General features: G+C 38.1%; 1 protein-coding gene across 1 annotated transcript in view; it reads right to left on the reverse strand.

Annotated features, from left to right (window-relative positions):
• Positions 1 to 4,532, reverse strand: part of HNMT (histamine N-methyltransferase) — a 30,698-nt gene extending 26,166 nt beyond the window's left edge. Inside the window, exon 1 of the mRNA XM_016205132.2 lies at positions 4,381 to 4,532. Coding sequence (XP_016060618.2) covers positions 4,381 to 4,517 — 137 coding nt within the window. The 5' untranslated portion in view covers positions 4,518 to 4,532. The remainder of the gene's footprint in view (positions 1 to 4,380) is intronic.
• Between the last annotated feature and the right edge of the window lie 8,854 nt (positions 4,533 to 13,386).

Genomic DNA, 13,386 nt, shown 5'->3' on the forward strand with positions numbered 1-13,386 from the left:
GAGACAGCAAAGCTCAGAGAGATGACAAGAGTACTGGAGAAGGAGAAAGCCATCCGTAGTGTAAAAGGTGGCAGACCGTACTACTAAAAAATAGAAAAAAGGAAAATCTCCATTGCATTTGGCAATATAAATATCTCTGATAATAGCAGTTTTTAAAAGTAGGTTGAGGGCAGAAGTCAGATGGCAGTGGGGTTAAAAGTGAGCTTGATAAAGAGGAAAAAGATCTAGAGAGGATGTTGAAATAAGATGAAAGAGTGAGAAGAAAACAGGTGACTGCTAAAGGGGAGACAGGAGCTGAACGTATGTTTGTTTGTTGGGCTTTAGGGTGATAGACAAGTCTGCTCTTCGGCTAACGTGAACGAGCCTGCACAGAACAGGGTGACGATGGAGGTGAAGCAAGGTTCTGAAGAAAATGGAACGCCTACAGATGAGTTCTAATTACCTACTGGCTCATAATTATGAGTCTTAATATACCCATTCCTGTCTATGTTCTTGGTTAATTTCTTAAAAACGCTCATATCTGCAGATAGCATAGTGAGGCCGTGGATCAGAGCACCCGGGTTGAAATCCCAGCTTACGCATTTGTCGCCTTGAGCAAGTTAACTAACTTCTCTGCATTTTTGTTACCTATGAAATAGAATAATATAATACAACCTACCTTATAGGATTGCAATGATGGTATCTAACTCATGGAGGAGTTATGAGGAATAAGTGATTTGATTCATGTAAATCTCTTAGATATGTGTCAGCTTATGACAAGCACACAACATGTATTAGCAGTTATTATTATTCCAGGTACAGCTAAGTGTTTTAAATGAATTACCTCTTTGAATCCTCACAGCTCTTCTGTGAGTTAGATACTATTATTCCATTTCATATATTATAATGATAACTAATCACTGAAAATTTATATATGCATTACCTATAACAACAACAAAACTTTACTATTTACAGCTATAAACTGTAACTCTCTCCACCCCAATCTTCACCTCCAGATAGGGGATCTTAGTGAATAAACTTACATATATTGACATCTGAGAATCTAGCAAACAGCTGAGTCCACATCCAGTTGTTACAGTGAGCCACTCACTCAACAAAGTCTTCCCTTACCTATACAAGGAGGATCTGATCTCATTTGAGTGCCTCCTTGTTTGATTGGATGGACAACCAAGGCTTATCAGGTACTTTGGGAGCTTCCCTAACATGAAAGACAGAGACCAAAACAAAACTACAGCTTAGAAGAAACATGCAGAGAGCAGCAGAAAATTTTATAATAGATAAAAGAAGGTATTACATGTGTGACAGATGAGTGGGATGCTATAAAAAATAACATTTTTGGAAATTAAAAATATAATAGCAAAAATTTAATAGACTAAAAGATAAAATGATAGAAAACTGAAAATATAAGGAAATTAGAGAATCAATTCAGGAGGTCTAGTGTTTGCTGACTACAAGTTCCAGAAAGAGCAAAAGAAATGGGAAGAATGATTAAAAAATACCAAAGTTTCCCTTAAGGATCTGAATTTCAATTGAAGTGGCCCAGGCAATACCAACAAAAATGGGTGAGAAAGACCCACATCACAACTCATTATCTTAAAATTCTGTAATACTAGATAGAAAATCCTAAAAGCTTCTAAGTAGGGAAAACAAAAACAAAACAAAAAACAACAACAAAAGGCCATAAGCCAAAGATGACCCAAAGGTATTTGATTTCTCAACAGTAAATCTAGTACCTAAAAGACAATGGAAAAACACTTTTAAATGTTATATAAAATCATTTCAGCATAGAGTCTTAGACCCAGTCAATCTACCCAAAGATGAACAAAGAGTGAAGGCATTTTTAAAAATACAGTCTTAAAAGTTTACCACCCAGTACACTCCTTCTTGGGAAGCTGTTAAAGGATTAGTTGAAGGAAAAAAGAAGAAATAATAAAATCAAGGAAACCAAGAAAGGAAGGGCATGAGATACAGAATCAGGGAATCCAATACCAAAGAGGGAAGAGAATTTATAGAAGGTGAAATAAATTCCCTTATCAATAATTGCATAGAAGACCAAGAGCAATTCACCACAGACTGGGATAAAAAGAACAGAGAACTTGAGAAAAGATATTCCCATTGGGAAAAAATAACATTACTGGATCTGCTGAGAGATATTGAGAGGAGATTAATACTTCTATTTGGGGTATAAGTAATGATAAGTTCATAGAAAACTAAGAAAATAAGCCAAAATCAAGACAGTAGTTAACGTTAGGAAAAATAAAAAGTTGGATGTGAAAGGAAATGTGATTGTAGTATAATGCATTGTTCAAATATGAGTATTACGTACAAAAGCAAAATGATATAAACACTTAAATTATTTAACCAAAAACTTTGACATAGACATATTGACATGATAAAGGAGGAAATGTGTGTGCTTATTTAGCTATTTTAATACAGTAAACTTAAGAAAGGGAAGAATAACATGTTATTTAGAATTAGGAAAGAAAATTCCGTAAGAAACAACTAGAAGATTTCATAGTGTGTAAAGTGGTTGCCCCTGGAGAGAGGGAGTCAGAGTTGGGAGTGGGTAGGGCAAGGAACCAGTATTTTTTCTTTTCTTTTCTTTTTTGCTGTTGTTGTTATAAGGTTTTTAGAACCATTTGACTTTCCAAAAAAGTTTTTTAGGCCTGGTTGGTGGTGTTCACTGGTTAGAGCATAGGCCTGGGCACTGTACCTGGGTTGCGGGTTCTATCCAAGGCCCTGGTCAGTGCTTGTGGGAAGCAACCCAATCGATGTTTCTCTCTCTCTCTCTTCCCCCCCTCGTCCACTCTCTCTAAAAAATCAATGGAAAAAATACCCTTTGGTGAGGATTAACCAAAAAAAAAGGCTTTTTTGCATACTTATATAACTTAGAAACAACTAAGCAGCAATTACTTTTTAAATAAATGATACTTTGATTTAGACAATTTCTAGTTATGTATTACCACTATAATGAAAACTTATTTATGCCTCTGAAAGTCCTTCAGTCTTTTACAAATTCCACATTCAATATTTCCAATGGGATTATATACACCTTGAAGAGAAAGGTCATCATCTATTATGTTACATCCATTCATGGTGCGTCTTCAAACCATACTGATGCCTAAAGAAAACCAAGTATCTGGATATAAGCTACAGACATGAACACGGACATTTAGTTCTGTAAAAGAACTCAGAAATTGACTCATTACTCTTGACTTTAGAAATGAACAAAAAGACCCAAAAAAGTAAACTATAATTAGTTCCTAGATAAGAAGTTTGTATTTGCTGTCTGCTTTGACTTTTGCATCATTCTGTTACATTTTAATTATTAAAATTATATGATACTCTACTTTTGAAGTCACATTTAAATTGTTTGTCAACTGTAAACTGAAATATTTTTTAAGAGTTAAAAAATACATTTAAAAACTAAACCATAAAAAGTAGAAAGGGAAACAGAATTCCATATACATCCAGCAGTGTCTGCTCTGGTCAGGCAGAAGTACCACCTTGGTGAAAGAATTTCAGGCCTATATTAGAGAAAGCCAGCAAAAGATAAAATTCAGTTTCCTTTGCTGCTTCTGATTGGATCTCCAGCCAGTCAGTTCTTCCCAGTTTTCCATCATTATTTCCTGAAGCAGAGTAAGTTACAGCAATCCACCCCTAGATAGGTGATTTGATTGTCTTTAGCATGTGGAATCTGTTACTCTCATAATGCTTATCAGCTCTGGCACAAATTGAACACATTAATCACCAAAAAAGCAGTCTGCTAGAAGAATAGGAACTAGTGAGTTTCACTGATAATAGGAAAATGCTTTTTCTTTTGGACCACATTGCTAATATTAAGTTGAAAGGAAAAGACAATTTTTTTTTTAGCTTGGTAACTATAATAACGGATAAGAAAAATAAATTTAAATGGATATTAGGAGAACTAAGAGGCACCCACCCACTCAATCCTCAGGGGCAAACAGTATTTGGTAATTATTTATATTTGATTCTAATGGAAAGAATATTAGACTCCATTTGGGGCATTTTTGAATGCAAAATCTAGAGGAGGGCTGAAAAAATCTGAACTCAAAGATTTGCATCTATCTTTTCCCAAATGAGCATGGATTTGTGCCTTCAAATGGTTAAACGCTTATCTCCATGCGACTGGAAGTGCTGCACAAATAGGATCCTTTGAATGTTTAAAGCAAATGCCTAAGTAAAGCGCCACAGGAAAAGGGGCACAGTGGGACAAGGAGGGAGCGCCGAGGGAGCGGGAGCTGCCCCCTAGCAGGCTCTATCCCCCTCGCCCAGACTGCAGGGCTGGGCTCCACCCATCCGTCGCTGAAAAGAAAACAGGGAGGCTTGTCCTTTTGACAAAACGTCCTATTTTGTTACCTTGCTATTATGCCTGGCAGCTGCTTGTCCAAGAATTCCTGCATGCATTGGTGTTCCGTGGAATTGTTGAGAAACCTCCGAAAAGATTCAACATATCTGCAGTGATCAGAAAACAAGCTCCTCATGGAAGATGCCATATTTGGTTTTCTGAGGAAGGCAGGGAGGGAGGGAAGGTTTAACTTCCCTTCTCCTTCTTTTCCCAGTTCCTTTTTTCTCTCCCCACCCCCACCAATTTGTTGCAAAAAAAAAAAAAAAAGCTTGCTGTTTTGAATTTAACTGGCAAGGGAAAGGCTGGTGTGCAATGCTTATTACTAAATCAGTCTTTGTGTGGGACTTTGCACTGATACTTTAACCCCTACACACTTGTTTTATAACAATTGAAGTTAGTAAAGCAAGGCAGTAAATCCACCCCTAAAATGTGTTTTAAAACTCCCAAAGTTCAGAGAGCTGTAAAAACACATTATGTTCTAATCACTTCCTGTTTTGCCAGCAGCTGCCCAAGAGTAAGTTCCAAGTGGGAAAGTAAGTGGCTGCTTTCAGGGCCAAAGGTGACAACACAGAAATAAATACGCAGGCTACAAAACTACAAAGCGCTTTCTGAAATTTACAGCTGCTGAATTTTTTCACATAGGATTGTCATCAGTTTCTTGCTTTCTGTGGAGAGTTTTATGCCTTCATATCCCTCAATAGTTGAACTTTAAACTTATCTGCTGAATTTCTTCAAATACTGATTAATTTGTCATGACTTAGGAAGTCTCTTTAGAATAAACTATCAGAGAAGAACCAGAGAACTGTTAACTAGAAGATCTCAGAAGCCTATGGGGAGAAATGAGGGGATTAAGAGAGGAGTCTTAGGGTAAGAATGCAGGGCACCAGGTAGAAGCTGAGTCCATTGGACACCTTCCCTAAGTGTTTCTGAAAGTGGGATTGTTAGATGGGCCAGGTATAGAAACTAAGGTAAAGAAATTCACCAGGGCAGGAAGCTCTGGATGCCTAACAAGGGACAAAACTGGGAAAACAAGAACCTCATCCCCAAGGTAACTTATCTTCCCCCAGCACCATCTCCTTCCCCCTTCCTCCCTCCAGGGGACCCCAGGTGACTTGCAACCAGGGGAGCAATAGGCAAAGGCAACTTACCCTGGATTACCCCTGAACCTGTCTCCAGGGCCCCCTTCTTTCTCTGACTTCTTAGTGAGGGTCCCCTGTTGTTTCTATGTTCCTGGTTTCACTGTCCCAAGCATATTTTTGCTGCCATCATGGACCCAACACCCATTGACTCAGCGCTGTGTAGCCCTTTCCTTTGGACATCCCTGCACCTCATTCCCTTTCTTTCAATAAATTCAATTTTTCTTTCTCCACCATCTGAGATGGCTCTTTAGCCTGCCCAAGTACCACTGTCCATAAATTTTCAGGGCTCATAGATGCTTAGGGTTGGATGAGCCTTTGGAGATCCAGTGGTGTCACCCATCAAAATGTTAGAGTTGGCAATTAGAAAGATAAGAGCCAGGAAAGGCATTTGGTTAGGGCTTGGAGGGAGTATGTGTGAGATGTGACAAACCGGAAATAGACAGTGGAGATGCAGACCCCTAAATGAGGAGGGAACATTCAGAGCCCCTCCAAGATGTGGTCTAACCATTGGCATAACACCCAGGTGAAGGAGCCTTATAGTGTGAAGATATCATTTTTTGAGACTTGCTCCTTGCCTAGGGGGTTCTATCCTAGGGGTATAAATCCTGTGAATTTCCAAATATTGGGACACTTGGTTTGGTTTCCACAGGCTGAGTTCCCCGCTCAGGTTCTATCTGAGTGTATTTCTTTCCTACAGCATCCTCACCTGCTTTTGCTGCTAGGTGTTGTCTCTTGTTTGAATTTTGTGGTCAGAGGCTATCTCTGGCCAGAGACCACCCCAACCACCTCTGACAAAAAGACCCAAAGTGTTAGAGTACGCAAATGCTGGGCCTTTTACCTGGGAAGTGGTCTTAAAGGAAGCTACCCTTTATCCAACATAGGACTATTAATAACAGTATACCATTCATGGAGGAGTTGTGAGAATTAAATGAATTCATCTATATACATCTCTTAGAAATGTGCCTGTCTAAACCATTCCCTCCTCTGATTCAGTTCCAAAACTGCCCTCTAAGTATTCAGCATACTCCCAAGCCCTCTTTCATAAGCATTTTATGGTCTCATTACTTTCAGAGTGATGATATTTATCCTAGGGGAAAATGGGAAATCTGGAAAAGCGGATTGATGTGCATATAGTTCCTGACTTGGCCACTAATTAACTTTGTGACCTTGGCTGAAACATAAGCTTCAGTTTGCTCATCAGTGAAATGGGAACAATGAATTATATCTCATAGAGTTGTTGTGAAAATTAAAGAGATACTTTTTATAAAGCTCTTAGGACATTATTACTGTTCCTGTAAGGTGCAGGCTGCTCCCTTCTGCAATAATAAAACAACAAAAAAGTTGTTTTAATTATAGACACTGAAAATTGAGTTTCATATCATTTTCATGTCATGAAATATTACTCTTCTTTGGATTTTTTTCAATCACTTAAAAATATAAAAGTTATTCTTAGCTCATGGGCTGCTTGTACAAAAACAGGTGCTGGGCTGGATTTGGCCCATGAACCCTAATTGGCCAACTCCCAATCTCACTCCCAGGCCTCCATACATACCTGCTTAACTCCCATCTCTATCCACCCAGCCCCAACTGCCTCAAACTGACTCTCAAGTTTTTGTTTTTCTATTACCATCTTCCACTCTTCTATTTAGAACTCAATCCAAATCATTCATTCATGTATTCACCTGATAAATAAATATTTAGTAAGGGTCTAGTGTGTGCTGTTCTGCTGAGATGAAATATTGTTGACCTTCAAAAGTTTCTACCTTTAACTAAAACCCAATCTTCCAAATTCATCACCTGCTTCTCTTGTCAAATCTTCACCAACAGTCTGCTCTTAGTGGAAGTCTCATTAAGGATTTTTCTCCCCATTTTCATTGCTTCTACCCTACTTAAGATTCTCTCTTTTTTTCACTTACTGTGCTATTTTTCTTTTTCTTTTTTAAAAAGAAAAATGTAGGGTTTAACATAGGCTTTACATTTGTTCTTAAATATTTTTAAGGCTTAAAAGTGTTTATTTTTTTACAATTAAATCTAGTAGGGCTTTATTCTATTATGATTATCCCCTAATTTTGTTATATTTTTCTATTTGTTTTTAAAAGAAGGGTAACCAATTAATCTCAATTTCTATTTTTTAAAATTTTTATTGAATTTATTGGGATGACATTGGTTAATAAAATTATACAGTTTTTAAGTGTACAGTTCTACAATACATCACCTGTATATTGTATTGTGTGTTCACCACCCAAAGTCAAGTCTCCTTCCATCACCATTTATCCCCCTTTACCCTCTTCTACCTTCCCACACCCCATCTTTTTCCTCTGGTAATCACCATACTGTTCTCTGTCACTGATTTTTTTATTTTTTTATTTTTTTGCTTAATTCTTTCAACTTTTTCACCCAGGCCATCAATCCCCTTCCCCTCTGACAGCTGTCAGTCTGTTCTCTGAGTCTGTTTCTATTTTCTTTACTAGTATATTTTGTTCTTGAAATTCCACATCTAAGTGAAATTATGTGCTATTTGTCTTTCTCTGACTGGCTCATTTCATTTAGCATAATACTCTCCAGGTCCATCAATGCTGTCACAAAGGTAAAATTTCTTTCTTCTTTATTGCCGATTAGTATTCCATGGCATAAATGTACCACAGCTTTTTTATCTAATCATCTCTAGGTAGGCACTTGGGCTGCTTCCAAATCTTGGCTATGGTAAATAACACAGCAATGAATGTAGGAGTGCATATATTCTTTCATACTAGTGTTTCAGGTTTCTTCAGATATATTCCCAGAAGTAGAATTTCTGGGTCATAAGACAGTTTCATTTTTAAATTTTTGAGGAAACTCCATACTGCTTTCCACAGAGGCTGCACCAGTCTGCATTCCCACCAACAGTGTACAAGGAATCTCTCTCCTCCACATCCTCACCAACACTTGCTTGTTGACTTATTGATGGAGCCATTCTGACAGGTGTGAGGTGATATCTTGTTGTGGTTTTAATGTGCATCTCTCAGATGGTTAGTGACACTGAGCATCTTTTCCTATGTCTATTGCCCATCCATATATCCTCTTAGGAGAAGTGTCTATTCAGGTCCTTTGCCCACTTTTAAATGGGGTTGTTTGATTTTCAATGTTGAGTTTTATAAGTTCTTTATAAATTTTGGATAACCCCTTGTCAGATGTATCATTGGCAAATATGTTCTCCCATTCAGTAGGTTGTCAAGAAGCCCCGAGTTCTATACAAGCTCAGCCTCTTGCTCAGTAAATGACATTGGCTACATTATGTAACTGCTCTTTTCCTTTTCCATCTTCCCACTGTATATACATAAGGGGAATGAAGATAGACGAGACGATCTTTAAGATTCCTTGAAATTCCACTTAGTCTTCAACTTTGAAAAATATAAGTAATTGTGCATTTGTAAATCTAAAAATAGATATATTCATAACTATTAGAGCACTGTATCCAAAGACTCAATAAATCATAAATGATAACCTAAATATTCTCTGGGTAAGCAGCCCCTTGACTTTATATAAAATGTCATGAGCCACATTTCATCAAAGTAAGTTGCTTAAGCTCACACAGCTGGAAAAATGCCATATGTCTTATTGTTTTAATGGCATAATTGTTTCAATTGTACTTAATTAACATAGAGTTTATAATGGTTTTGTTTTAATTAACTTAGAACGTTAGAAAAAAAGACCCTAAAGTAACCAGTCAGAGAGGAGACAAACCAAATGAAATAATGCAGCAGAAATATTTGGGAAGTATTTAGTTGACAGGGAAGAGGGTAGATAGACAAATAATGTTAAAAGCTGTAGAAGAGTAACCAGTGATATTCTAGAGACATAAAGCTTATATGAAATGTTAAGGATAGTAACAGCGAATGAGACAAGGCAAAGAAGAAATAGTCTAAGTACTTAGTTCCTATTTAATACTAAAACATTTTTAAAGCCACTGGCAAAGCCTAGATCCCCTTCCAAAGATAGATATTGGTAAGTAATTAGAACCTGGTAAATTATCAGGAACTGGTCATTTATGAGAAAACAAACAAATATATTAAAAAAACAAGAAATAATACAATTCATCAAACAAGTTTTGCCTGAGTCCGCGATACAGATCACCTCAGTTACTGAGTCAGTGACTCTAAGAAGAAGGTCTGAGGTGGAATTAGCAATCTGGTGAAGGTCAAGGGTTCATGTAAGAGAAAGTTTGATAAAGACAGTGGTAATGCTAATCTGACTTCTCTGGCATTTGGTTTGGAGAAGTGCTCAAATTCTCAAATGTATGCTGGGCTGGAAGGTTCTCACATCTAGGAAACTTTGCCTTTGCGTGATCCAGAGACAAAAAGGATACACATGTCTATGAGACCCAAAGATTACTTTTAAAAAATCAAAGCATAACATATATATAATTAAGTATATAAATCTCAAGTGTACAGGTTGGGAAAGCTTTACATATGTATACGTCCTAGAAGATTAACTCATGTCTGCAGTTAATAATACTGTCCCCTCACTTCAAATAGCCATCATTCTGACTTTTATCCCCATAGATTAGCTTTTCCTGTTCTTGAACTTCACATAAAAAGGTCACACAGAATGTCTCTGGCTTCTTTTCCTCGTTATATTTTTGAAATTCACCTGTAACCTTTTTTTGGAAAAGAGGGCATCAGAAGTTCATTCTTTTTTATTGCTAGACATTATTATATTGTATAAATATTTCATATTTTAAAAAATTTTTTTAATCCTCACCTGAGGATATGTTTGATTTTGGGGGGAGAGAAAGAGAGAGGGAAACATCAGTGTGAGAGAGAAACGTCAATTGGTTGCTTCCTGTACTCAACCCTGATTGGGGATCAAACCTGCAACCTAGGTATGTGCCCTGACTGGCGTCAAACCTGAAACCTTTTGGTGCATGGGATGATGCTCCAACCAACTGAGCCACCCGGCCAGGGCAATATTTCCTTTTTTTAAAAAAATCCTCACCTGAGGATATGTTCATTGACTTCAGAGAGAAGGGGGAAGGGGGGAGAGAAACATCGACCAGTTGCCTCCTGTATGTGCTCTGACCAGAGATCAAACCCACAACCTGACTGGGAATTAAATCCGCAACGTTTTGGTGTATGGGACAACTCTCCAACCAACTGAACCACCCAACCAGGATGATATTTCTCATTTTTAAAACTATTTTGCTCTTAATGGACATTTGGGCTATTCCAGTTTTTGGCTGTTAAGAATTAAGTTGGTGGAAACATTCCTGTACATGCCTTTTGATGAATATATGTATTCAATTTTGTTATCATGAGTGAAATTATTCCATAGGATAAGCAAATGTTTCGCCTTAGAAGGTATTGCATAAAAGTTTTGCAGATGTCCACAATCACCAGCAAAATATAAGGATATTAGTGGTTTCACATCTTCATCAATTACTTTTGCTTTATCCCTTCTGGGGATATGTAGCAGTATCTCTTGGTGGTTTTAATTTGATTTTTCTCTAAGATATGATTTTGAGTGTGTTTTCAAATACTGGTGGGCCATAAAAGGTGTATAGCCTTTTATGAAGGACCTGTTAAAGTCTTACATCCATTTGAAAAAACGATATTGTTGCCTTGGCCAGTTTTGCTCAGTGGTTAGAGCGTCAGCCCACAGTACTGAAGGGTCCCGGGTTTGATTGCGGCCAAAGGAATGTGGTGAGGGAGGCAGCCAGCTGAGGCGTCACCTTCACATCCATGTTTCTCTGTCTCCCTTCCACTCTCTCTGAGAAGCCACAGAAAAAATGTCCTTGGGTTAGGATTAAATAAATAAATAAATAAATAAATAAATAAATAAAACTATCATTTCTTTTCTTACTGATTTATAGAAGATCTCTTTATGTATTATAGATGAGTCTTATAGCTGGCTAGCTAGCTAGCTAGGTGTATATGTATGTGTGTGTGTGTGCATTTAATAGCTTGAAATCAGCCATGGTGGGAACATTTACACTATGGAAATTATCTAATACTATGAATCAGGACCCCCCCCACCCCCCCCGGAGGGCAGATGTTAAACAATTAGCAGCACACCACTACTTTTAGCCCTGTGATTATTTACAAAGCACCTGCAGTGGCCTTGAATCTCCTTGTAAACCAGTGCGTTGTTCTAATACAGCAAAGTCCTCCTCTCTCCAGCCTCATAAACTTTCAGAAAAGTCTGACCAATCAAACTCTGGGAGAGGGGGTCCCAACTCCCAGCATCTCTTTTTTTTTTTTAGAACTTTAGAAGCACACTTTTTTCTCCCCCCTTTTTTTTTTTTTTTAAATATATCTTTATTGATTTCAGAGAGAGGAAAGGAGAGGGGGAGAGAGAGAGAGAAACATCAATGATGAGAGAGTCATTGATCGAGCCCACAACCCGGGCATGTGCCCTGACCAGGAATCGAACCCCAATCGCCTGGATCCTAGGTCGACGCTCAACCGCTGAGCTACGCCCGGCTGGGCTCCCTTTTTTTTTAAACAATTGCTATATTTTTATTTTATTTTTTAATTTATCTTTATTGTTTAGTTGGTTGTACCCTTTCTATTATCTAAAGACTGATCTCAATATAGCTCCTAAGTCTGCCACTAACTAGAATGACACTGGGCAGATTATTTATGTTCCCTGAGTCTCATTTTCTTATCTGAGAAATAGGAATAGTAATATCTACCTTATAATATTTAGTGTGGATTAAATGAAATACCGTGTATAAAGTGTAGTACCTAGTATATAGTAATCTCTTTGGTGTGATGCAGACTTCTCTAACCTTCAGTTTCTTCATTTGTAAGATGAAGACAATAATGTTTTATGAGCCAGGTTCCAGTCCAAATGGCAGAATCCATGTCATCGAGTCCAAAGGTAATTTTTAGTACTGGAAGCTAATGGTAAATGTACTGGAAGAGCTGAAAGGGCAAACGGAGGCGGAGAGGCAGCCCACCAGGAAGCTCCTACCACCTTCGAGGCTGGAGGGATAAGGGAGAACATGGCATCACCCAAGGTCTGGAGCCTGGGCCACCTAGTAAGAGCTAGAACATCAGAGGGGACACAGGCACCCTTGGAGGGGTTGCCTGAAACCTCAGGAAATGAGCAGAAATACTCAGCATTTCCCCTCTTCCTACCCTCTCATTTTTGCCAGTTTCCCCCTTACGAAAACTAATTGGAAACCACTTGGCAAGAAAGCTTGGAAAATGTAACTGCCAGGATTCAGTCCTCTGTAATACTGAACAGAGCAGGGGATGGACTAGAAATGGATCTGGCCCCAAGCAGGCAATGGCCAGCACAAGTGCCACTATGTTAATTTATTGTGAGAGTTAATTTTTTAAAAAAAGTATAAGGCACCACACCTATAACATATTAAGTGCTCAATGAAGGCTAGATAATCACAGTAAAACAGTGAAAATAAGAGCTATTTTCACTATGTATTGTTATAATATTGTATGTTATATACCTCATACTATTTTAGTCAGTACCATAGCTACAGGGTCAAAGGAAGGCTGGTATTCATGAAATCTTAAAGATAAAGAGCTGAGATGATTGACTGTGTTCATTAACTCCCTCAGATATGAGGAGGGTATTTGGTTGGAAATTATTGTTTTGGAATCCCTCAGGGATCTGCAAGCTCATCAGAAAGAACCATCCATGGGCACCTGGTACTCCTGTAGCCTCTGACAGCTTGAGAGCTGGCGTGAGCCGGGTCTGTAGGTGGCTTTCTCCCCAGGCACTCAGATGGAGTTAGTAAGTAGTGTGTGACCCTGCCTGGTTCCACTTGTGGCTCTACTTACTAGTTTCCTGTGTAACTTTGAGCAAATACTTAACTCATTTGGACTTGAATTTCTTTAAATCTAAAGAACTCTATCACATCATCTCACTTCCATTTCT

Source organism: Miniopterus natalensis, chromosome 8 (genome assembly GCF_054644295.1).
Source record: "Miniopterus natalensis isolate mMinNat1 chromosome 8, mMinNat1.hap1, whole genome shotgun sequence".
Taxonomy (NCBI): Eukaryota; Metazoa; Chordata; class Mammalia; order Chiroptera; family Miniopteridae; genus Miniopterus; species Miniopterus natalensis.